The 23899-nt window shown below is 34.9% G+C and overlaps 2 protein-coding genes across 4 annotated transcripts; one reads left to right on the plus strand and one right to left on the minus strand.

Annotated features, from left to right (window-relative positions):
* The first annotated feature begins 203 nt into the window (after positions 1–203).
* On the plus strand, positions 204–6824 carry LOC139778583 (nardilysin). Its single transcript, XM_071716585.1, has 14 exons — positions 204–663; positions 1321–1415; positions 1544–1689; positions 2178–2291; positions 2374–2569; positions 2636–2841; positions 2925–3095; positions 3482–3825; positions 4000–4500; positions 4638–4788; positions 4865–5013; positions 5188–5566; positions 5777–6263; positions 6517–6824. The coding sequence occupies exons 1-14, from the start codon at positions 347–349 to the stop codon at positions 6687–6689; spliced, it is 3429 nt and encodes a 1142-aa protein (XP_071572686.1). The 5' UTR covers positions 204–346; the 3' UTR covers positions 6690–6824.
* An 813-nt stretch (positions 6825–7637) lies between these two features.
* On the minus strand, positions 7638–23872 carry LOC139778584 (constitutive coactivator of PPAR-gamma-like protein 1 homolog). Of its 3 annotated transcripts, none has more exons than XM_071716587.1 (16): positions 23716–23872; positions 22058–22483; positions 21790–21962; positions 21587–21700; positions 21280–21426; positions 20828–21197; positions 20303–20554; positions 19837–20217; positions 19617–19755; positions 19367–19492; positions 19105–19222; positions 18710–19010; positions 17262–17506; positions 15372–15500; positions 14705–14805; positions 7638–14463 (listed from the first exon to the last, which is right to left on the minus strand). In XM_071716587.1, the coding sequence occupies exons 2-16, from the start codon at positions 22269–22271 to the stop codon at positions 14313–14315; spliced, it is 2961 nt and encodes a 986-aa protein (XP_071572688.1). In that variant the 5' UTR covers positions 22272–22483; positions 23716–23872; the 3' UTR covers positions 7638–14312. The 3 variants fall into 3 exon arrangements, with proteins under 3 accessions (XP_071572688.1, XP_071572687.1, XP_071572689.1); XM_071716586.1 differs by having other exon boundaries at positions 19837–20220; XM_071716588.1 differs by lacking the exons at positions 7638–14463; positions 14705–14805; positions 15372–15500 and adding an exon at positions 16746–17146 and having other exon boundaries at positions 19837–20220.
* Between the last annotated feature and the right edge of the window lie 27 nt (positions 23873–23899).

A 23899-nucleotide genomic window follows, 5' to 3' on the forward strand; every position in this document is an offset into this window, starting at 1 on the left:
TTACCGACCTTTAAAGCGGAGAACACAGACTTTTGCATAACACATAATACGTAAGCATAAGAAAACTGATTGGTCTATTTCCTTATGCACATGTTTATGGACCAATCAATTTTCTTATGCTGCATTATGCGTTATGCAGAAGTGTGTGCTCCTCGCTTAAAACTGGCCAGAGAATGCGCAATCTATAGTCATTATTATATCTATGGTTTTTCGGGCTTCGTTCGGCGTTCGGCGTTCGGCCCATGTTCAAGCCGTACTGACAACTGACAACTGTCACGGTGTGAGGTGTGAGTGGTGTTACACGTATTGACACTGATTGACACGTACGGATTGTGCGGAAGCGTGTATGATATGTGCTCTCTATTTCTTTCAACGACGGTTCAACATTGCCAGATACGTGTCTAGACTTGTATCGAGTAGAGTGCTGAAGAATAGTGTGTCAAGTTTATTGGAAAGGAAGCAGAAAACGATTCGTAATCCTATTGCATGTTTTCCGATCGGTTCGTATTACGACGATCGATTTAATTTCAATCCTGAAATCCTACGCGTCGATATAATGCCAGAGATGGAGCGTACGACCGAGGACGGCGGGGACGATGAGCGTTGCCAGGTTGAATATCTGGAGACGCCGGTCAAGTCGGAGAACGACAAGAAGGAATATAGGTGAGAGCCTGAGAGCCGGGGTGGCGAGGTCCGCCGGCGCGCCTCTGGCCTAGACCCGGACTGCCCGGTAACAAACATAATTTCGATCGAAATTATCTTTTATCTTTTGAGAGAAACTCCACGACCCTTTTTTTCCGGGATAGGTTTTTTTTGTCACAAACTGATGGTTGCTCCAATTCGCAGGGAGACATTTGATTCCGATCAGATTTTCCTGGAAATTTTATTTTATGACTGTGTTATCTAATTTGAAATATACTGTAGACAATCGCCTACTAGTGTAAACAATTGTAACATACAGTGCTATGGTAACATTACTGATAGTTTCAGTTCTGCAATTCCATTTGTTTGGAAAATAATTTATGTTCTTCGTTGTGTTTTATCATCACGATTATATAGCTTAGATAGAATCAGGATTGCTTGTCTCTTTAATTTTATGTAATAATAAGATATATCAAGTTTTGTGGCAATCACGTTTGTACGTTATTTAAGATATATATTATTTTTTATTATCTTAATGTATTTTTGAGAATCTATTTGAGTAAGAGTATTTCTTCATTTGTTTAATAATTTGTTGAATAATATATATTATATATAATATATTTTACCAATTTTCACTGACTTCATTCTATTATCATTTGTTTTCTCTTCCAAATTTAGAGTCATCAGATTACCAAATGGTTTAACAGCTTTGCTAATATCCGATGTACATTCAAAAACGTGTGCGTCTCAAGATGAAGATGATCGGGATAAAGGTAAGCCATGGATCCAAATATATTAATTTGAAAAATAGGATATGTAACAAATAACATATAAATATATGTGTACATATATATAAATAATTATTTATAAAGATGTTTGTGTCATTTTTTAATGGATATAGAATCTAGCGAAGATGAAACTGAGGATGAGGAAAGTAACGAAGAAGATGACGAGGAAGAAGAGAATGACATAGATGATGATGATGATACCAGTGATGACGATGAAGATTTTTCAACACTTAAACGAGTTAAGAGAGATGAAAAGAAGGTACAAACAAAACGATGTGGTTTGCACTTTGTAGAATATACTTTGCGTCACTTTTTTTTTTACATAATCTATCATCGAAAATTCATTGAGGTTGTAATATTGAAGATAGACCAACAAAATTATAAAATGTCTCCTCAAGACCTAAGAGTATCTATCGTACTAATTGTAAGATAAGAGACCTAAGAAAACCTATCAGTTTTATCAGAAGTTTTTGTTTAAAAAATTTATATTCTCTCTCCCTATCTTCAGGAGGGTTTCCATAGATTTAATTCGAAGTGTGTGACTCAAATTGAAATTATTTCTATTTGCATTGGGATCATTCCATTGATTGTCCTACGTTTATTTCTCCATTTAACATACCATATTCGATATATTGACTCGAACAGATCAAATCAAATACCATGCGTGCATATGTGTATTTATACATATGTTTCTCTCAAATAATTTATTCAGTTTTATATATATAAAATATATACTTTTTTAAATAGGCAGCATGTGGCTTATGTGTGGGAGTAGGCAGTTTTAGCGATCCACCGGAAGTTCCAGGCATGGCACATTTTCTTGAACACATGGTTTTCATGGGATCCGAAAAATATCCACAAGTATTAAAACATGATGCATGAATTGAACTATTAAATTTACTTATTTGTACATTTAAATATTTAAGCATCATCTCACCTGCAGGAAAACGATTTTGATGCATTTATCAGTAAGCGTGGTGGCTTTACTAATGCCTCAACGGATTGCGAACATACAACATTTTACTTTGATATCCAAGAGAAACACTTGTTATCAGCACTCGATCGTTTTGCTCAATTTTTCATTAAGCCCCTGATGAAGAAAGATGCCATTACACGGGAGCGAGAGGCTGTAGAAAGCGGTATATAAATCATAATCGTAATACTGTTGCCGCAACTTGCAGTCTTGATACATCATGCTCATATAGAGTTTCAGTTGGCCTTACCTTGTGACGATAATAGAAAGGAACAATTGTTCTCCTCCTTCGCACAAACTGGTCATCCAGCCAACAAGTTTATTTGGGGTAATTTAGTGACTTTGCGCGATAATGTGGATGACGACAAATTGTACGAAGAGCTGCACAAATTCAGAGAACGCCATTACAGCGCTCACAGAATGAAGTTATCTATACAGGTAACTTGGTTAAAATTGCGACGCGAGAATCATTACTTATTAAATATTAATATAAATTTATAACATGATACGTTTCTTTATAGGCGAGACTACCGCTGGATACATTGGAAAAATATGTTACAACTTGCTTTGCTGATGTACCAAATAACGCGTTGCCTCCCGATGATTTTACCAAGTTTAAAGGCGGTGTTTCTTTCGATACCCCTGCTTTCCGAAAAATGTATAAAGTTAAACCTTTCAAAGATGTCAACCAAGTATGTGACTAAAACTTGAACAAATCAATAGTTTACGATAATAATAAGTCGCATGGAAACATTTTACTTCTCCACTGGATAATACTTTCAGCTAGAACTTATATTTTTTTTACGAGAAATGTGGGTTAAAAAATGTTCAATGACCATAAATAAGAATATTAAATTTATACATCTTTATAATGTTTTCCTTATTTATGACGTTTCTGTGGTGGCTTTGTATGTCACAAATTTACTAAATTTTATTTTGTTATTCTTGTCTTCGTAATATTATGCATGTATTTATATATTTAAAATGTAATATTACATAAAGGTAAACAAAAACTTTCAGTCAAAAGAAACTGTCTTTATACTGAATAAATATATAAAATAAAAATTGTCTTTTGCAGCTAGAAGTAACATGGACAATGCCTTCGTTACTTGATCTGTACAAAAGTAAACCACATCAGTATATCTCAGGGATTATTGGACATGAAGGAAAAGGTTCTTTAATTAGTTATCTACGCAAGAAGAGGTGGAGTCTCGATATGTTCAGTGGTAACAATGAAAGCGGTTTTGAACACAGCTCCATGTATGCTTTATTAAAGCTTACTATAGTACTTTCCTACGAGGGACAACAACATTTGGAGGAAGTTCTAGATGCGATATTCTCCTATATCAATTTAATGAAAAGAGAGGGTCCACAGGAAAGAATTTACGATGAAATTTATAAGATTGAAGAAAATAATTTTAGGTAAACTACTTTTAGGAATAAATAATTGTATAAATGACTAGCTGTCATTTATACAATTATTTATTCCTAAAATTAGTCTACCTAAAATTATTTTCTATATATATATTGATTGAAAGAGACAAACGTCAAAACATATGTGAGATATTGCTCATACTTGGAAGACTTTTTTTTTAGATTTGCCGATGAGGAGGATCCAGCAGATTTTGTAGAAGATTTGTGTGAGAGTATGCATTTCTATCCGCCCCGCGATTATATAACTGGAAACGAGCTTTATTTTGAGTATAATCCAGAAGCTATACGAAAGTGTTTGGATTATCTGGTACCAGAGAATGCGAATATCATGATCTTCAACGAGGATTTTGACGGGGTTGAACTGAATAAAGTCGAGCCATGGTTCCAAACCAAGTATACAGACAGCGAAATACCAAAAGAATGGATCGAACGCTGGAAATCCATCGAACCATTGCCAGATTTTCATTTACCATTACCGAATACATTCCTTCCCAGCGACTTCTCCTTAATACCGATACCAGCGGAGGTTCCCAAATATCCTGTAAAATTACACAAGGATCATATATCGGAGATTTGGTATCGCGCGGATCCCAAGTTTCGTTTGCCAGAATGTTATATGAATTTCCATTTTGTTTCCTCCCTCGGGCTTCAGTCGCCAAAGAAGTAAGTAATAGCATGAAAAATGTGATAATCAGGATCATGGAATTATTAATTTTTAGCTTGATTATCAATATTATGATTTTTATATAATTATTTGTATCTTATTTTAAAAAAATGTTTACATTTTAATGATATTTCAGTACAGCTCTCATGGAAATGTACTGCAATGTATTAAAATTGTTATTGATTGAAGAATTATATCCAGCTATAGCGGTCGGGTTTGATTATATTATCAGTAGTAGTGAGAAAGGTATTACAATAAAAATAAATGGATTTAACGAAAAACTACCAGTAAGTATACGTTCAAAATGCGCGTTGGAGTTATAAATACAATTTCGAGATACATATTATTTTACTTATATTGCAGCTCTTATTGATGACTATTGCAAAATACATAGTGGATTATCCAACCCTTGTTACAGAAGTACAGGAGTTAAAGGAATTGTTTGAAATTGTGAAAGTGCAACAGCTTAGGACATATTATAACACATTTGTAAAACCTGGAAAACTTGTCAAGTACTGACTATTTATTATCCAGCATTAATTGCAATAATTCTAAAATTTTTACATATACATAAAAGAAACAATGATACATATTATTTATAACAATTAATATTGTAAATTTAATTATGTCAAATTACATTTCTACCAATTAATCAATAACATTTGTATCTTTGTTCTTTTCTGCAGGGACGTGAGATTATGGATATTGAAGCTGGTCCATTATACACACGTTGATACCCATGCTGCTCTACGTAATACCAATTTTGAAGACTTCCAGGACTTTGTGAAAATCTTCACCGATCAACTATACATTCAGTGCCTTGTGCAAGGCAACATGACGCAGGATGCTGCGATCGAGAGTGTACAACAATGTATCAAAATAATTAATTGCGGTCCTTTGCTCTCTGATACGATACCGCAAGTGAAAGTCACGCAGATACCCTTGGGCACATGCTATTGCAAGTTGAAAAATATCAACAAAATCGATGCAAATTCCGTAGTGACAAATTATTATCAAGCCGATGTCACATCGATTGAGTTATCAGTGTTAATCGATCTGATGATCGTAAGTGTTAAGTAACATTGTTCCGTATATTTTGAATGCATAGAATCCTTGGTTTATATTCATTTATATTCGTATTTATTATTAGGTACTTAAAACATGTAAATTTTTTTAATGTTGTGTGTCATACCGTATTCAACGTTAAATATAGTAAATTAAACATGAATAATATATCTAATTGTCGCGATCGATTTCATTTGCACTTCTTTTCAGATGATAATGGAAGAACCGTTATTCCATCGGTTAAGAACTCAAGAACAGCTTGGTTACTTGGTCTTCTGTAATCTTCTAGATATCAACGGAATTTTAGGATATTCCATTACCGTTCACACTCAGGCAGACAAATACACAACCGAGCACGTGGACCAGCGGATCGAAGAATTTCTGAAATCGTTTAATAAGATTTTGGAAGATTTCTCGGAAGAGGAATTGGATGATGTCAAAGAGGCACTAAGAAAATTGAAGCAGTGTGCCGATATTGATTTGGAAGAAGAAGTTAGCAGAAATTGGACTGAGATCACAAAGTGGCGATACATGTTTGACAGACTCGAGAGGGAAGTGCTTGCAATAAAAAACATAACAATCAACTGGCTGAGAGAATGGTCTGCAATGCACACACTGAATGGAAGTAACTTTAGAAAATTGAGCGTGCATGTGGTAGGAACTGATCCGAAGGAAAATGCAGTTAAGAAAGCAAATGGTGAGTAGATAACAATTTTCGATAGTCGTTGTCTATTTATATTCATTTGCATGATAATATCTGTATTGGTAATAATTGCTGTTTGAATAAATTTAATTTAATTTGAGAATGAAATGTAAGAATAGTCATGAATGTCCCTTTTCTTGTAATTTCAATCAGAGTGAAGGGAAGTTGCTATTATTTTATCCTAGCACTGTTGAATTATGCTTAAAGTTCCTAAAAACAAAATTTTAAAAAATTAATTATGTTATAGATACTGCAGAGGATAACAAGAAAGCACAGTATTTCTCCTTGGAATACATAACTGACGACCAGCGTAAGGAAACGCAAGATCATTATATTACTGACGTAGAAGATTACAAGAAAAAACTCTGCGCCTATCCAGTGAGTGAGGGGATTAATCCTCTCAGAATGCTAAATAAATGATACTTAAAAACTAGTATATTGATAATAAAAATGATCGTGCAAAACGTGCTGCCTGATAATAAAGTTCTTTTTTTATTTATTATACTAACTCTCTATACTATTATAATATCACAATAAAATGAGACGTTACAATTAGCTTTTCATGTAACACTCTAGACTTATTGCCTCTACATTCCTTCCGATAAGCCATATTATAATAGTTGACATTATTAAGAATATTTTGCACCTTGCAACATGGATGATTCGAAATCAATAAAGTGAAAGTATACGTTGCACAAGCGAGACACAAATTATGAAAAACACATCAAATTCGACATTAAATGTATAAATAGATAAATTAAAACTGTGCGATATAAAGTATAAAAAAATTCGAATGCAAAGATATATCAAAAGATGATTGTTTTTCTCGAATTAAGGAACAATTTGTGAATTTGTCCCCAATATTCATCTCATTGAACACGTAAAGTGAAAAAACACGAGACATAGAATATGTGCTGCAAAACAAATGCGCAATGAAAAATTATATGAATTGAAGGAGAAAGAATTTGTGAATTTCAAACACTCGAATGATATATGTAATATGTATACAAGACGGGATAAATATAATTAGATAATTAAGAAAAGAAATATGTGACATATGTTCCGAAAGAAATTACGCGTGATATATAACTATAGAACATAAACTATTTACAAATGAAAAAAAAGGACAGTTGAATTCTGGAGAAGCGATAGAACTGGGTCAAAAAGGATTCTTCCTCACATCGAGAAGAATCAAACGAAGATTTCGAAAGAAATGATATTATTCGTATCAATATCGCGCGATGGAGCATTATAAGCGGATAAAACGAAAATGTAAGTACAATATTATAACTGGACAAACATGACTCTGTAGTTGTAATAATATAGGAGGACGTACGCTCTTAGGAAGTAAAGTACTCGCTCAGGATGTAATTTTTTCATATTCTTTTAATTGTATTCAAGACATGACAACACGTTTTCAATAAATCATTAAACTTCCGAAAATACCAGCCAACCATATCCGAATCTCTCGCCTCCTTCCTCTCTCTCTCTCTCTCTCTCTCTCTCTCTCTCTCTCTCTCTCTCTCTCTCTTTCTCTCCTCTCTCTCCTCTCTCTCCTCCCTACTCATGCTAAGAGCTTCTTACAGGACTCGATTGAAAGTTTGTTATCTTTTACAAAAGCTGCACAACATGCCGCGCAGGGCTACTTTATAAACTGAACGCGGAGGACTCTACAAAACCTTAAATATTCTAATTTCGCGTGTGTATGTGTGTTGTGAGAGGTGCGTTCATAAAAGATAAATAAAGGGTTAAATATTATGCTCTTGAAAAAAAGGAGGAAACTTGAATTTATCTGCCAATTGGATCAATTGCTCTGCTCTCGCTTTCTCTCCCGGGAAAATTTTCGCAATTCAGCCGACGGCTCGCGAGGCACGAGAAGAGCGCAGAGCACTTGCGCTCCAAAAGCCAGATTTACAGCGAGTATCAATAATGCAATTTAAGTAGTTTCTAAATTGTTATAACATCCATTAAGAGTGCGTTTCGCATTTTATACTTCGAATAATCATTCGTACATATCTTTTTTTTTCTTTTTTTTTCTCTCTCTTTGCAGTAATATTATATAGAGTTGCCACTACATTTATATTAATTATTTTACCTGCTACTCTCCAAATATGTATCCGTTTTTAAAAGTAGATTAAATGTGTCTTTAGAGTTACGATAATCTTTTTTTTTCGGTTCTGCCTCGTGTTCTCGTCAGCACTGATTCTCTTTGTTCTCTTTTCCCCTCTTGGCTTCTTTTTTTTTCCCAAATCGTGCAACAACCCTCCCAGGATCACGGAAGTCGTACGAATAATAGAGTTACTCGGAAATTTACGCGCGCGATCCCTCGGCTCGTCTCGAACTAGCGAAAGCATTAGAATCAGCTCTGCTCGACACCAGACATGAATTGGGTATATGTTACAACAGTAAATGGTTTACAATGGTATTAATAATCCAACAAGAATACATCAATACAGCTGCGTTTATATTAAATGCGAGGACCGCGAATGGATCGGCTACGTGCGAATTGGCGATCTCCCTCGGTTAATCGATTATCACGGCAATCGACGTGCTACAAATATAATTTTTTTCTTCGTGCGAAAAAAAAGGCTTCTCATTCTACTTCATAGATTTCTTTTCTCTCCACTGGTCGCGAGACACGTTCTACGTTTCTTTCTTTCTCTGTCTATCCGATAATAGCACATATCAGTCGGGGGGCACTGGAATGGTGCTTCAGAAAAAGGTGATTCGAAACGAATTCACAGATTGCATAGTACAGATCGTGATCGCCACCGCTGACCGACCCATCCAAGTCAAATTATATAATTATCAATAACAGCTGAGCGCATGTACAGTTTTTCGGATCAACGAACGATCATCCGCCCTCTTCCTCTCTCTCCCCACCCTTCTTTCCCCTTCGTAAAACCGGAAACTCGAGCGACAGGCGACTATTCCGAAACACGGTGCAATTTCCTTAAGTTGAAAAGCTTGAAAGGGCGTTTCTCTTCTCTCACACAGATACATCCACATAAATGTGTAATACGCGTATATTTCGTTCATCTTTTTATATAGATAGAATTAATATATCCCATGCGCTTTCGCGTCGTTACATTTTTCCTTTCTTCGGATATAAGAGAAAGTAAAAAAAAAAAAGAAAAGAAAACGGAGAAAACAAACGTACTAATGATTATCAAATATACATATGTTATCGCGCGTATGCGGGTAATCTTTTCCTCCCCTATGAAAAATAATAGCGTAGTATTATACGTTATGTAATATTTAATAAGAATATTATAAGGTGTGTGTCGGGGCCCACATGCGTTTTTTTTTTTCCTTCATCTACATCGATATCTTTTTTTCTTTTTTTAATCTTTTTACTTTATTACATTATTACTTGCGTTCGCTCTATCGTTACTTTAGTTTATATCTCATATTACGTATATAAGCAAAGCTACGTTAAGGAGAAAACTTAAAATTTATGAGTGTCGAGGGCGCAACCCGGAAGCTGGCCCCTCTCTTTCGTTATTATGCTTATAACGTCGGATCGCTATGGAAAATCGATTCTACTCGGTACAGGCTACGGTTAGAAGTTAAAAGATAAGGAAAAACACGCGGGTATACATATGTGACACGATGCCCGTCTCTCTCTCGTCGCGTACACATCTAAAGAATACGTGAAACGTAATATATAATACATATTTTTTTTCTTCTTCCTTTTTCCTCCCCTCAACCTCAACTACCATTTAAAACAAGTTATTGAAATTAAACATCAATCTTCTTTCTTTCAAGATTCTCGCGGGGCAACCTAAGGCACTATAAGGTATAAAAGAAAGAAGACGGTAACTTATAGAGATGTGTAAGAAAGCGGGACTTTTCTTCTGAATAAAGGATATAACTGTTCGTGAATACATGTTTAAAAGTGTTAATTAACGTGAATCCTATACTCGGCGGTACATCGTTTAATACTCCGTGCTAGATAAGTAGCGTCGAAACGAAATGAGAATTAGCCGTTTCCTTTCGAAAAATCGAGCGCGTTATATTTCGCAACGACGTCTCGTATATTAACGCGCGCGACACGTCAATCTAAAATGAATTCCGCGCGAATCAATCAACCGTTTCTTCGTTACAACAGTCGTTTGTCATTCCAGCAAGATTATCGAGAGTTTAGTATTTACTTGGTGTACACAATAAATTTGTTTTCCTGTTATTAATTATCTGTTCACAACACACAATGTTTCAAAGATCATTATAGATTGTTACTTCATAAATACGATAGATTATTTATAACTTTTAACGGTATGTCACGGTATTATCATAGACGACTTTCGTGGGCCCCACTTTTCTACTTATTACAACGAAAAGCAGGCGGCTTGCGCGCCTGTTTTTTACGTCGTTAATGCTTTATGCGAGTTTCCTTGTTTTCAACATTTCTGCTTTCTGTTGTATATTCAAATGTGAATTATCTTTTTCCTTTTTTTTCGTTTTTTTTTGCATTACGCTTCGCGTTTACATTAAATTATTTCACGTTATTATTATTGTTGCATACTCGTATCAGTAGCAGCGGCAACTGTTCACGTTGCATACGTTCGTTATTTATGTCTTTATTTGTTTTATATCCGGTATTATATCAAGAGTTCGATTTCTCAGAAAGAAAATCATCTATCTTTACGTAAAAGCGTAAAGTGGCGTTTTACTCTCAAATTCGTATTTCGTCAGATTCAAGAAGGTCGGCTTCTAGTACGTGTTATATGTATTTATGTGTGTAACATGTGTGTACGCGTTCGAGACGAACGCGGCTTTGTCAATTCTCGAAATTTACCTTCAGAAAGGAACATCGTATCGGCGATCGATATTTAGTGCATTACAACGTACCTTGCAAAGTAATCGTAAGCGTTCGTACGCTAATCGCAATCGTTATGAGACTCGAATGATTACAAAAATCATATTACATGTATCCGTGAAACGTATGATTTACAGACGCTCGTCGAGACAAATACGTGTTAAGCAAATGTTGATTACTTCGCATATGCATCGCGTAAAACGGTCGAATTATTTCCACTCACACTCAGCGCGCACATCGAAGCTGACATTATTAGTTATAATTCATTTCTCTGTTATTCATATATACGTTATATATCTTTTTTTCTTTCCTGTTCCTACATGCAACTCAGGAAACTGAGAGCTTTGGAAATGTAGGGGAACATGGGATTCGTTTCTTTTTTTTTTCATTTTTTCAGCAAATTTATCCGCGGATGTCATTTTCTTAACATGCCATTTAAAGCACTTTCGTCTGTCTTTCTTCACCCCCCCCCTCTCTCTCTCTTTCTTACTCTCTCTCTCTCTCTCTCTCTCTCTCTCTCTCTCTCTCTCTCTCTCTCTCTCTCTCTCTCTCTCTCTCTCTCTATCTCTTTCTCACAGGATCTTGCTCCTTTAACTATTCTCAGACTCGTTAACTGTCACTTTACTCAAATTATATAAAGTTTCTCATTGTCCTAATGCATTTTACGCAATAACAAATCTACAAAAATATAACATTTTATCTTATCATCATATCTCATTATATTATCTCAATAAATGGTTTTCTCTTTTTACTCGCTTTAATCACCTTCGTACACACGTCTTAGACATGTGTCTGCCTCGTCTTTGTTACTTATTTTAATAATCGTGTTCTGTCGTGCTGTCTTGTTATTTCGCTGTTATATATCATTTCTATTGATAAAAGAACCCTCGTTTTATCTCTTTTAAACTCCGATGATCTTTGGTAGAAAGTCTTTTAGACTATTCTACACATAAATAGCATATTTTTAACATAATCATCTCCTATTCCGATGCGTAATAAACATCAACGCACCTGGATTCTGTATATATACAGCATATCAATCACACTACGTCACTTATAAAGCAACTGTTCATATGTACAATTAAACGAAAAATGTTTCTCGAAATATGCTACACCAGAAGCTCGTTTTCTTTTTTAAACGCAATAAAATTAATTCTTTCTTTAAATATTTTATTTAACAACCAATTTGTGACATTTTTTATGTGTTATGTCAATTTTCATCAAACTAAAATGTCGAAATTGATTTAATATATACATCTCATATTATACAATTATTATAATATAAATATTATATATAATATGATAATATTATATATTTATAATATGAAACGTGTATCATTCAATTTCCGTCACAAATATAAACTTGTTTATCATAAAATTAATTTATATATATATAATATATTGTTATATATTATAATATAGTGTTAATATAAATTTAATAAACTAAATGTTTCTAATGGTTTAGAACTAACATATTATACCATATGCACCGTAGTGTAGCATATTTTCTAAACAATATGAGGCATATTATAAGGATTACTTCTCAACAATCTCTTATATTAAACACCCTTATGATAAGCCTCAAGTCTGTTATTAGATAGAAACGGTATCGTATCTAAACCTCAAATTCCATTCAGGAAACCCGTTCACACAATTCTCCAACGCAAATAAATATATGATCTAGATCACGTACACACATATACATACGGTAAATATATCCGTATTTATACGTGTTTATAACGATATAATAACGATGTAATGCCACGTTTATGTACATCATTATCGTGGCTCTCTCTCTCTCTCTCTCTCTCTCTCTCTCTCTCTCTCTCTCTCTCTCTCTCTCTCTCTCTCTCTCTCTCTCTCTCTCTCTCTCTCTCGCTCGCTCTCGCTTTCACTCTCGCTCTCATTCTTACTCTTACTCTCGTTCTCCTTTTTCCCTCTCTTTCTCTCTCATTCATTCTTGTAATTGCACACGCTCTAATATTCACAATTTTCTCTCATGCACTCGTACTCAGGTACAATACATTCACACGCTTTACACAGGCACAACTTACGTATAATATATGCATGAGAACTCTAATCTAAATAATATATGTATATATATATAAATATATATTTTACCTATATGAAAAGCATCAGTCTCCATGTGCTAATGACTATCTCAGTGTCCCGTCTGACATAGTTCTTATCTACAAAAATCAATTATGCGCTATCATGTGTAATATGGCGTATGTGTGTCCATGTGTATATCAGACTACTTCCCTTGTCGATCAGATCGAATCACTGAGATACATCGTAGCGAGCATTTCATATAATACCGGAAAATATATATTTTCATGTAAAAAAAATAATCACACTTCTTAAGAATTAAATACTTATAGCAGCTGAGACGATTTGTTCTGAGTAGTAAAATTAGCGCATGCATACACTAATCAGTCGAGTTCCATTCCATGGTAATCCGAGCAAGGTTAGCTCGCATCATTTTTTTAGCACAAGCACGATTTTTTGTCTTTCTATCTTATACAGAGTGGTACGTTTGGCAGTGAGGACATCATATATCGCATACGTCAATAACGGGTAAAATCTTTACATCGTGCCGCGTGCTATCGAGACACCGTAAGTAAAGATTTCTTGTCGCCTATTATTAGATCAATATTTTGGACCCATCAGAGCTTTAGAACTATTGTGCACGTAACATTTAGAGACAGATAGTTTTTAAATAGCTATCAATGTTTTGAAGATAAAAAAACTGTTTTCTTCAATATATTCTACATTAATTTCTCATTAATGTGTTAAACTTTTATATTAGTTTTAATTTAAAAAAAAAGGCAGATAATTGCAAATAAATTTCATATAATTCTAAGTCATAATAACTGTTACCGATTATAAATCTGCTCTACATTGTCTGATATCAAATGGTAACAGAGTATTTGAATAAGTCTAGTTAGGATAACGTTTTTGATAAGCCGTATAATCTGCGGATAATATACAGATTTCCCCGAGAAGTATCAGCCAAAATTTTGATCTAAATTAATAATTAATTTAATTTAATAATATTAAATTTTGTAATTAAGAATTAACAAAAACTTTTGTGTAACAATTTCGAAAATCGATATTTAAATGTTACTGGTGCACAATTGCTCAGAATATATAAGTAGATTGTTAACAGTCTTGAGTCATTATTTGGGCGTACAGTCATTTTTCGAGAAGTTTTTCTTTTATATCTAATTTTCCGTGGCAACCGCAGTAACGAGCGGTGCATCGCCTTGTCCCTTTTCCATGCCTTTACCATTCTCTACTGCATCATCAAACTGACCTGGTACTGGCAGTGCGTCTTTTGTCAGTAGTGCACGAGCGTTATCGGTTTGAGTTTCACTGAAAACAAAATATACAATTATACAAGTCGTTATATTAAATCTATATAATCTATACAATTATTTTGTTAAATAAAAATTAAATTGAATAAAAATATATTATCAAAGAGAGAGATAAGTTCTTTATAAAATGAGCATAATAAAGCCAAAGATTTTCTTGTGCCGCAAAGATCAATAAATATTTGATTATAAAGTACATGTGGATATGTACTTTAGGATAAAGGAAAGCTTCAAACACTCACTTATAATCAGTAATTCCATCAACAGTGATACCACGCCCCTTGCTGTCTTTCTTCTCAGTTTCCTTGGTCTTCTTAATAGTAGTTTTCTTTTTGCTGGACACCTAAATAATTAATAAAAATATATTTAAAATTTCTATATATTACTAGAAAACATATCAAATTATCCTTTCTCTCGATTTCGATGAGATTTAAATATATTGCAATATAGATAAAATATAAGATAATAAGATAATAAGAAGCACATATTTTTTAGATATATGTTCTCTTGTAAAATGTAATATTTCACATTTTCGTAAAAGCGTACATTAAGAAATATGCAGACGAGCAGAAGAGTATTAGTGCATAAGACCTGAACATCTCAATGATAAGAACAATCTCTCGGTGAGCAAAAAATAAAATTTCCAAGCTAATTACTCGCGCTAGATATTTTTCTCGTCTTATACGCCTACGATTTTCAGAAATACCTACAATCACCTTACAAATTACGTTTAAATTACGTTTATTTGTGAATGTGTGTCAGATTAGCTATGCGTGTTATTTCATTGTTCAACTTTACTCAACACGCAAAAACGTTATCGGTTTAAGTTCTCCGGTAAGGATTCCAAATTCGATTTCGTGTTTTCATCACCGCCGATATTTTTCTCGTTTACCTACAAGATATTTTTACCTTCATTTGAGTCTTTTTGCCACGTCCAGCGATCGGAGCACGGGTAGCCCCGCGTGTTTGAAACGTCGGTCGGCTTATCGGATTAAATCCACGAGGAAGACCGTATTTAAGTCCACCAATAGAAGTTACCTACAAAACACAATTTATCTAAATTATAATATATATAAAATTCATTGTCTAAATAAAATACTATAATATATTCTAAGAATGATTTCTAGGTCAATATTTCAGAAGGAAAACCTAGAAATTCAAAACAAGAAAGTGTTATATGAACATAGATCGTTTAAACTTCATTTTTCGAGTTGTATAAAAAAAACCCCAAAATGTTCATTTCCCACTTAAACACGCTATGGTATGTTTCAACGTCTGATACGACGTTTAATATAGTCCGATATATTTAAAATCATAATACATACTAAAGGTTTTTCAAATGTTACATGTATATTCTAATTTATATTATTTCTGATTTTAAATTACATTTTAAAATATATATTTATGTAAATTTATCTTTTTCTCAATTAAATAAAATTAGACAGAATTATAACATGTGTCTTATATAGTATCCTCGAGAAATCGTCAAAGTTATTTATATTTTGACAAGAAGTAACGCAAACTAAATCCAATTCAAATGCAGAAAAGGTAAATTAATCTAAAGTAAATTGGAAATTCATATTTCAAAAGATAAATTCTTATGAGAACACGCTGCAGAAGAGTCGAAACAACTTACTTTTTATCAATAATTATGACCAAAATTCATTACTTTATATTAGATCCAGCATTGTTTTATTCAAGTAATATTTGTCTTTCTGTTAAGATTTTCCAGAAAATGAAAAACGACTCATACACACGCGCGCGTACTTTTACCTTGTTATACACATATATGTGTATATATATATGTGTATTATATATATATTTTTTTTAATTATGCTAATAATATACAAATTCACGAATTCCTCACAAATATTACTTTTAGTTTTTAATAATAGTATATATGTAAAATCATATTTCTATATCGATAAAAGTTACGATATAACGATATACGTTGAATAATTAAATTACAAATACACATGTGTAACTTGAATTATTAGGTATAAGAATAATAGGCAAAAAAAGACTATATAGTGTTATAATATATATTTCTCGAAAAGACAATGAATTTTTAAAAATAGATATGTAATTTTTTTATCTACAATATTTTATATATAACTATGCAATTTTATATGATTTCATTACATCATTTAGTTATTTAAATTTAAATACATGCTTCAGAAATACATGCTTTGTTTTATTGAAAGACTACCTCGAAAAGAGATAATATATGTATTACCTAAAAAGAATATATATATAAAGGAACACCAGTTATAATACTCTGAATTAAAATATATAGAAACCTTTATTTTAACAGTGTCCATATTACATATAAAAAAACATGCGATAATACAAAATCGCAATCTACAAAAAAAACATTATGTAAATATAAATGTCAAAATAATTTCTTTTTCATTCTAATAAAGCAACACGTATAAAGCCGCATAACGAGGATAAATTATCTATCCTCCGCTTAAAATATACATTCTCAAATACATAATTCGATTTATTTCCATGATGTGTCGAATGTCTACATATAAAAACTATATAAAAACTATATAAGCATGTAACTCTGCATTAAATTGATTTACGTGATGTCCCTCCTAAATGCACGTATTATCCGATCACGCCAGCGACGTTAAATAGTGAAAGCGGACTACTCAATATCTCGAACGTTCCCCTAAAATCTGTCCAGAATATCGTCATCGTGTGCTTCTTACTCCATATACACGCAACGATATCGAGCCATCGTTATGAAATTGCAATACACATACCCTATTGAAATATGTTGTTATATCTTACCTGCGGTGGAATTCGCCCACGGGGGTGCCCCTGCAAGGGTTGCGGAAGTCGACCAGGCTGTCCATAATTCGGGCCCCATTGACCAACTACGACACCAGCGATTTCCAGTTGACCGCCACGCGAAGGGATTGGACGACGCATTAAACCGCGTTGCGGTAACGTGCCACTGCCACGACCGCGCATTAACCCATCATTAATGGTACAGCTAGCAGGCAAAATATTGGAGGGAACTGATACACGAATACCTGTGATAATAATAAGTAAGATTATTATAAATGTCACATAAACGAGAGGATAAAAATTATACATATATTATAGACAAAGAAGAAAATGTTACGTAAGAGTAATTTTTGTTACAAAGAGATTATTAGTTCTTAATACGCGTAGGATTAGTTTTTGTTACATATTAATCTGCGTACATATAACAAATATGTTTTCTTATGTACAGCAATTTTGTTTCATACAAAAAAATTTATCAATTGCATTTATTTATCAGGATATTTTATCGCAGTTTTATTGATTCGTAGGGTTATATTGATGAACCCCACGAAGCAACATTAGCTGCCTTTGTTCTACTTCCATCCGAAAACATCCTATTATGAAAGATCATAGGATGCTAAGGAAACTGGAAGAGTTCTTAATGAAGAGAAAAAAACATCGGATAAGGGTAATTATACCATAACTCGAACGTGTTTTACCTATCAAATAAACTGTACCAATTAATCTATACAAGTTGTTATATTAATTCTTTTTCTCTTTTTCACTTTTTTCTTTTCACGTTACCATTTATATTGTAATGCTAAATCATTAAATGTCACATTAAATATGTTAAGTTACGATACGTAAATATAAGTAAATATAATGGGGTAGTGCATGGCTAATGCAGCGTTTTTTATAATAAAAAATCCCTAAATGCTATGGAAGAAAACATTAGGGGAGGTTTATATCTAGCAGTAGACTTAATGGCTGGGGGCATTACTCCGCATCGATTTGTAATCGTCAGGTCTCAAATTCAATCTCGATTCTCACTTTATATATTTAACTCGGTTTATAAGAGATAATAGATACCGCGTGACTCTGTGTGAAAGAGTGGTGAAATTGGTAATTGTAATTGAAAGTTTCGGATTCGATTTCTCATTTTACGTACTATTATCATACGGATTTTAAATTTGTAATGATCCTCCAAGATGGAAGTTGGGTGTGAATCTAACAATCTTTTAATTTGTTACTAACCTAACTGTTAAGGAAAAGAAACCTCAGATTTTAATTCAGAAGGCCAAGACTCAAAGACTATAACGTCCTAATAATTATTATTATTATTATAAGAGAAGAGATTAATAAGAGAAATTTTAAAGAGTCAAGAGTTTCGAAAAACTACGTCCTAATTAGAGACAGATAAATAAAGAAGGAGAAAACATTAATGCGTGGCTGAAAGAAATATGATATACCTGGTGTAACAGGTAAAGGTGGTCGTGCAAACACAACGTTAATTCCCTCAAGTATAGCTTTTCTCATCCTCTCGACTTTTACAACGCGGTCGATATGACCGCTGCATAGTTCCAGTAAGTTTTTGGCGATAGTAGCACGAGCCAACGTATGATGGAACAATTTTCCGTCAAAGTAAAGCCAAGGACAGCACATTAACCATGGAATCGGCGCGCCACAAGCATCGTTCGCTAACAATGCGGTCTCGACACCAGCCATGAATAAAGTAGCCAGTTGTACACCGCGTGCTGTCACTAATGGAAGCTGTATACAGATGACATATTAAATGTCGGTCTATTCAAACACTGCCTGAACCAATATTGCTGTAGTGTAAAAAAATTGTATATGTTTATTTTACCTGCAAATCCTGCAAATACTGAGCATTCATAAGCTCGGGTGAAAAGGCTTGCGCAATGAAAGCGTCTAACTCCTGACGGCGCAAGATTTTTATTTTGTCAGAAAAAGACATAATGTATCTACGAAAGAAACAATTAAAAAAAACATTTATTAATCAAATTAATTCTAACATTAGTTTCTTACACTTTTCATTTGTAGTATATAAGGAATTCAAAAAGAAAATTTTGGTAAAAGCGACTGAAATAAGCATATTTAATGTTTACCTTAAAACACAGGCCATGACCAGTAGATGTTGCGGTACGTATGAAGTATTTAGCATGAGAGGCGTGTCTGATCTCATACAAGTCAGGAAACCCCTAAGTCTTCGCCGCTTATCATCTATGACTGTGCTGAAGAACAGGAAACTTTGTCAGTTTATAAAACTTATGCGAGTCTACAGAAAGTTAATTAATTCTATAATTAATCCACAATATTATTATGTATATCTAATTTAATCGATATAAAACCGCTTACCCAAACCACAAACGTTGAATCGTAGGCACGCCCCAGCCGATCTGCTCTGCTTTCACTAATTCAGGAGTCTGATATGGATTAGACTTGGACCATACCCATTCTTTTATTATTACATCCGGTATCTCGACCTGTTCACTATCTGTTTGAATGAATTTGCAAAATAAAAACTTAATACAAAAAGACGAATCTCCATAATTTGTAAAACCAACATCGTACTTACCACCTTTTTCTTTACTTTTCGTAGCTAGATACATCCGGTGATGGAGATTAAAAAGAATTGCGTACACCATTTGTCGAATTGGTCTATAAATCACATGAATAGAAGGAAATTCACGGTGATTCTCGTCTTCTAGAAGAACCGGTAATTTGATTTCACCAGCAATGAGAATTTGATAGATGTACGGTGACATAAGCCCCTTCTGATGACGTTCCGAGGCGGTACGCATAACTTCTGGTGATGTAGTAGGAATATTAGTCGATTTCTCCGGTTGTCTCGCAGAATCGGCTGTTGCATGAGATGGCGATGTCGCCGAGGAGCTACTACTCGAACTTGACGAGCTTATCAAGAGATTGTGAGTACCATTGATGGCATGTCCGTCGCCTGCTTAAAAAATTACAGACATTTGAGATAGAATATTAATAAATCATAGACAAAGGCCGTCGATTTTTTTTTTAAACCGACATACTTTGCTCTTCCTCTGTACGTATGGCATCGACATCTCCGTGACCTTGAATACCAGGTGGATCGATCACAATTTGCGGCGCCGTCTTTGCATTAGCTGTTGCCTGTTTGTACGCGTTCAAACTTTCACGTTCGCTTTCCAAAGTTTCAGAGGCAAATCTCGACGTCTCCAAATTAGAATCACCTTCCGAAGCTGATGGTATGTCGGATAAGTTTGATTGAGTCTGTGTGCTTGGTTTGGAATCCAGTTTATGGACTGAAAAAGATCAGTTTTTTAATACTTATTTTCAATATAAACTTCATTAAAACTAAAGCTAACAATATAGATATATATGCAATTACCATCTACTTCTATGTTCAGTTTCTAGAATTCTATTTTAAAAGCTAAAACGTTTACTTTCTTTGTGTAAAACAATGTTTATTTATGAATAGAAAATATTCTCCAATAGTATATCCCAATTTTGAAATATATTGGAATTATCTAATAATGAGATCGTATTTGGAAAACGTTAATATTAAAAAGTCTCACTTTTTGTCGGTTTCACAGGCTTATAATGTAAAAATCCCTCTTTTGTTCCGTTTAAATAGTATTGAACAGATTGTCTCAATTTTGAACATCTTGGATCGGAGACGGAACCAAACACCTTTTGTGAGACCACATCCAATTCTGCAGATGGAAGTTCCTTGACAAAATTCGCAATTATTTTAATCATTTGTTCAACGCTTGTCTTATTCAGCACGTTGGTGCTAATATTGTTATTTTTGTAAAAATCGGCCAAGTCGTTTTCGGTCAATATGTAATTTCCAAGTAAAGCTGCCAATATACACAGTCTGTCAGATGGTATGTTGAGAGCTTTAGTGAGTTCAGAAAGCATATATTCTTTTGTATCGAGAGAACCCTACAATAAAAAAATATATAGTTGTTAGACGCTATAAATTATCACACAAAATACATTATTTTTATTACTAAAAAATACATACCTTGTACGTAAGTTTTAATTGTTCAGATGAGAAATAACGTGGAGGATCGAATGCAGCGTATTCCGCATCATCAGCTATCAGTCCATTGTAATTATTCTCACGACAATAAGCAATGACTTCTTGGTGATGGTCGTCCATGCTACATAACTGTTAAAATAATAATAATGTTGGATTACGTAACGTTTTATAGATTTTTAAAATTATTGTACGCAATGTACACACTACTGTACCACGTTTTAATTAATATTTTAACTGCAAATGCAAAGATATGATAAAAAAAAACAAAGACAGATATTTGTTAACTTACAACTGTGACATTCAGATGCCTGAGAGCCATACGTAAACTGGTCCTTAAACATACAGGAGGAGTCCACCAGATTTTCGGTGGCGGCGTACCTTTCGTTGTTATATGTTTCAAGACCTTAATATTTCAAAAAAAGACTTAAAATTTGAATTGCTGTCCACATACAATTGATTTGAAAATGTAATATAACTATGCGACGAACTTACATTGTTAACTTTAGCGCGTACTTGCAACTGATGTTGCACCCAATCTGCTCTCCGAAGAGGTTCGAAACATCCATTAAAGAATACAGCTACCTCCAAACCCGACATTTCCATTGCTTGTATAAGAACAGCAAGAAATTGAAGCATACGGTTCCATTGTCCACCACAAGCCCAATCTGTATTAAAGTAATAATATTAATATTTAAACTGAATGTTCTTATTAAGAATTCAAGAATAAGAATTTTGCAAAGTATGTTATTTTATTATTTACCTGAGAAAAATCCACCATACAATCGATCCAAGCAACATTCTCCGTCGAGAACTAGTCTCAATTTACCGAAATTATGCAGCTGCTGTCCTTTAATCACACGATTGCGCTGTGATTTTTGAGCGACCATACGCGCTATTTTCAACAAGTCTACAGGTATAGATCCCCCTTGTACGCAATTGCTGTCCAGGAAAGTTTGCAAGTCTTGAATGCCCATGTTTTTAATATTTCCGAATTGTACTCCAGTCACGAGTCACGTTAAGTTTCCTTCAGTTTTTCTTTATGTACACAATAGCTTTTTTACTATCCTTGTAGGTTGCTTATTTTTCTGTCTTAAGACCAGCAATGTGTTTGCTCTTTTATGGTCGGTATGTTTTTGAAATGTTTTAAGACATGAAGAAACCTAATTCCAATTTCAAAAGTTTCAATCTGCAAAAGAAAAGAATTGGTAATGTATTCTCAGAAGCAATATCAATAGACAGTTGGATAAGGTTGTCGATGTTACAATCGTTCTCAGTGAGCAAAGTATTAGCAGTCAGCAGTCTATTAGCAGTTTGTCAGTGGCAATCGAGCAAAGTCTACGCTCTACGTCGTTTTGTAACCATCAAAATGTAACCATTTAAATATAATATTACGAAACAGCAACTCTGCTCAGTTTTCGCACTCGAGCAATGAGCAATTATCATATTCCGTTAACAGATTTGAGATTTTGTTATATTTCTGTTAACATTCTGTCGACAAGATTTGTAGCAGATACTTGGCAAAATCTGTTTCTAATAGATTTGATTGTCTAGAGTCCATACAGTCTCGACCGTGACCAAACGAGCTCTATCACGGTCAGCTGTTAGACGACAACTCCATTTGCTTAACATTCCTGATTTTACATTTTACAAGTACTAATAAATAAAAAAAAGGGGGAGAAATCAAGGGGCGACATAATTTATTTGGCTCGCAAGACTCGCTGCCTCGTAAATTACGTCCCTCTTCCCCTCGCCACGTCCCCGCCCCTTTCCCACTCCTTCTCAACGAAGTGACAATGGCAAGCGAGAAATTTCTATCTCTATCATCTGTGTCCCCGTTCCCCGTGTAGCCGTCTGCCGTGTCCCGTGGACCGGCATTGCGGAAGAGCGAAGAACAGCGAAGGCGTCGCGTCGGAATTTCGAGGGAGCAGTCGGGGCGCCATTTACTTTGTTTACGCGGACGTCGGGAGTCGAGACTATCGGGAGTCGGGACTGTCGGGAGTCGGGAGATTGATGTTCACGTTCACGCGTTCACGCGTTCACGCCGCTCCGCGCCGGCTGGCCTCTCTCGCGAGCACGCGAGGACCGGTCCCATGATGGTGGGACGGGCCCAGCCCCGGGGACGGGGACCGTTATTGTTAATATATCGAATGAAAATCCCGAATCGGGAGCGACGGGAACGCGACGGAAACGCGAGGGGCGCGACAGACGACCGGTAAACAGAGACCAAACAGACGAATCGGAGCGGTCGTCCTGGTATTGGTCGACGGAGTATCGGTCGGCGGTCGCGCGCGGCTGATCGTAAAAGCGGCCCCCTCGCGTCACGGAGCACGCGGGACGTGCGGCCGTGCCGGTTCCCGGCGGCCTCGCGAACACGTCCGGACGGTCCGGGCGAGCCACCGCGGCGTGCCGCGTACTTACGTTAAATTAGCGATAATCATCGTGGCCCCAAAGAAACACAAAACACACGGGCTTTCGGAGTTGGATGACGTCGGAATCGAAAACGGAAATGACCACCCCGGTACCGGTGGCGCGCGCGGCGACCGCCCCAGACCGCCCGCCGCCCGGCACGTCGCGCGCGGTCCGCCCCGCCGATTGGCCGGCC

The sequence above is a fragment of the Temnothorax nylanderi genome, unplaced genomic scaffold (assembly GCF_030848795.1).
Source record: "Temnothorax nylanderi isolate EJ_2023f unplaced genomic scaffold, tnyl_v1.0 TNYL_tig0189_pilon, whole genome shotgun sequence".
NCBI lineage: Eukaryota > Metazoa > Arthropoda > Insecta > Hymenoptera > Formicidae > Temnothorax > Temnothorax nylanderi.

Excerpts from the sequence above, each read along its gene's own strand:
- LOC139778583 (XM_071716585.1), top strand. The coding sequence starts at position 347 with ATGATATGTGCTCTCTATTTCTTTCAACGACGGTTCAACATTGCCAGA. Across the intron at positions 2,292-2,373 it reads GATCCGAAAAATATCCACAA|GAAAACGATTTTGATGCATT; the intron begins GTATTAAAACAT and ends TCTCACCTGCAG. Across the intron at positions 4,789-4,864 it reads GATTTAACGAAAAACTACCA|CTCTTATTGATGACTATTGC; the intron begins GTAAGTATACGT and ends CTTATATTGCAG.
- LOC139778584 (XM_071716586.1), bottom strand. The coding sequence starts at position 22,271 with ATGGGCATTCAAGACTTGCAAACTTTCCTGGACAGCAATTGCGTACAA. Across the intron at positions 19,493-19,616 it reads ATTCAACGTTTGTGGTTTGG|CACAGTCATAGATGATAAGC; the intron begins GTAAGCGGTTTT and ends CCTGTTCTTCAG. Across the intron at positions 15,501-17,261 it reads GTGGGCGAATTCCACCGCAG|GTAACTTCTATTGGTGGACT; the intron begins GTAAGATATAAC and ends TGTGTTTTGTAG.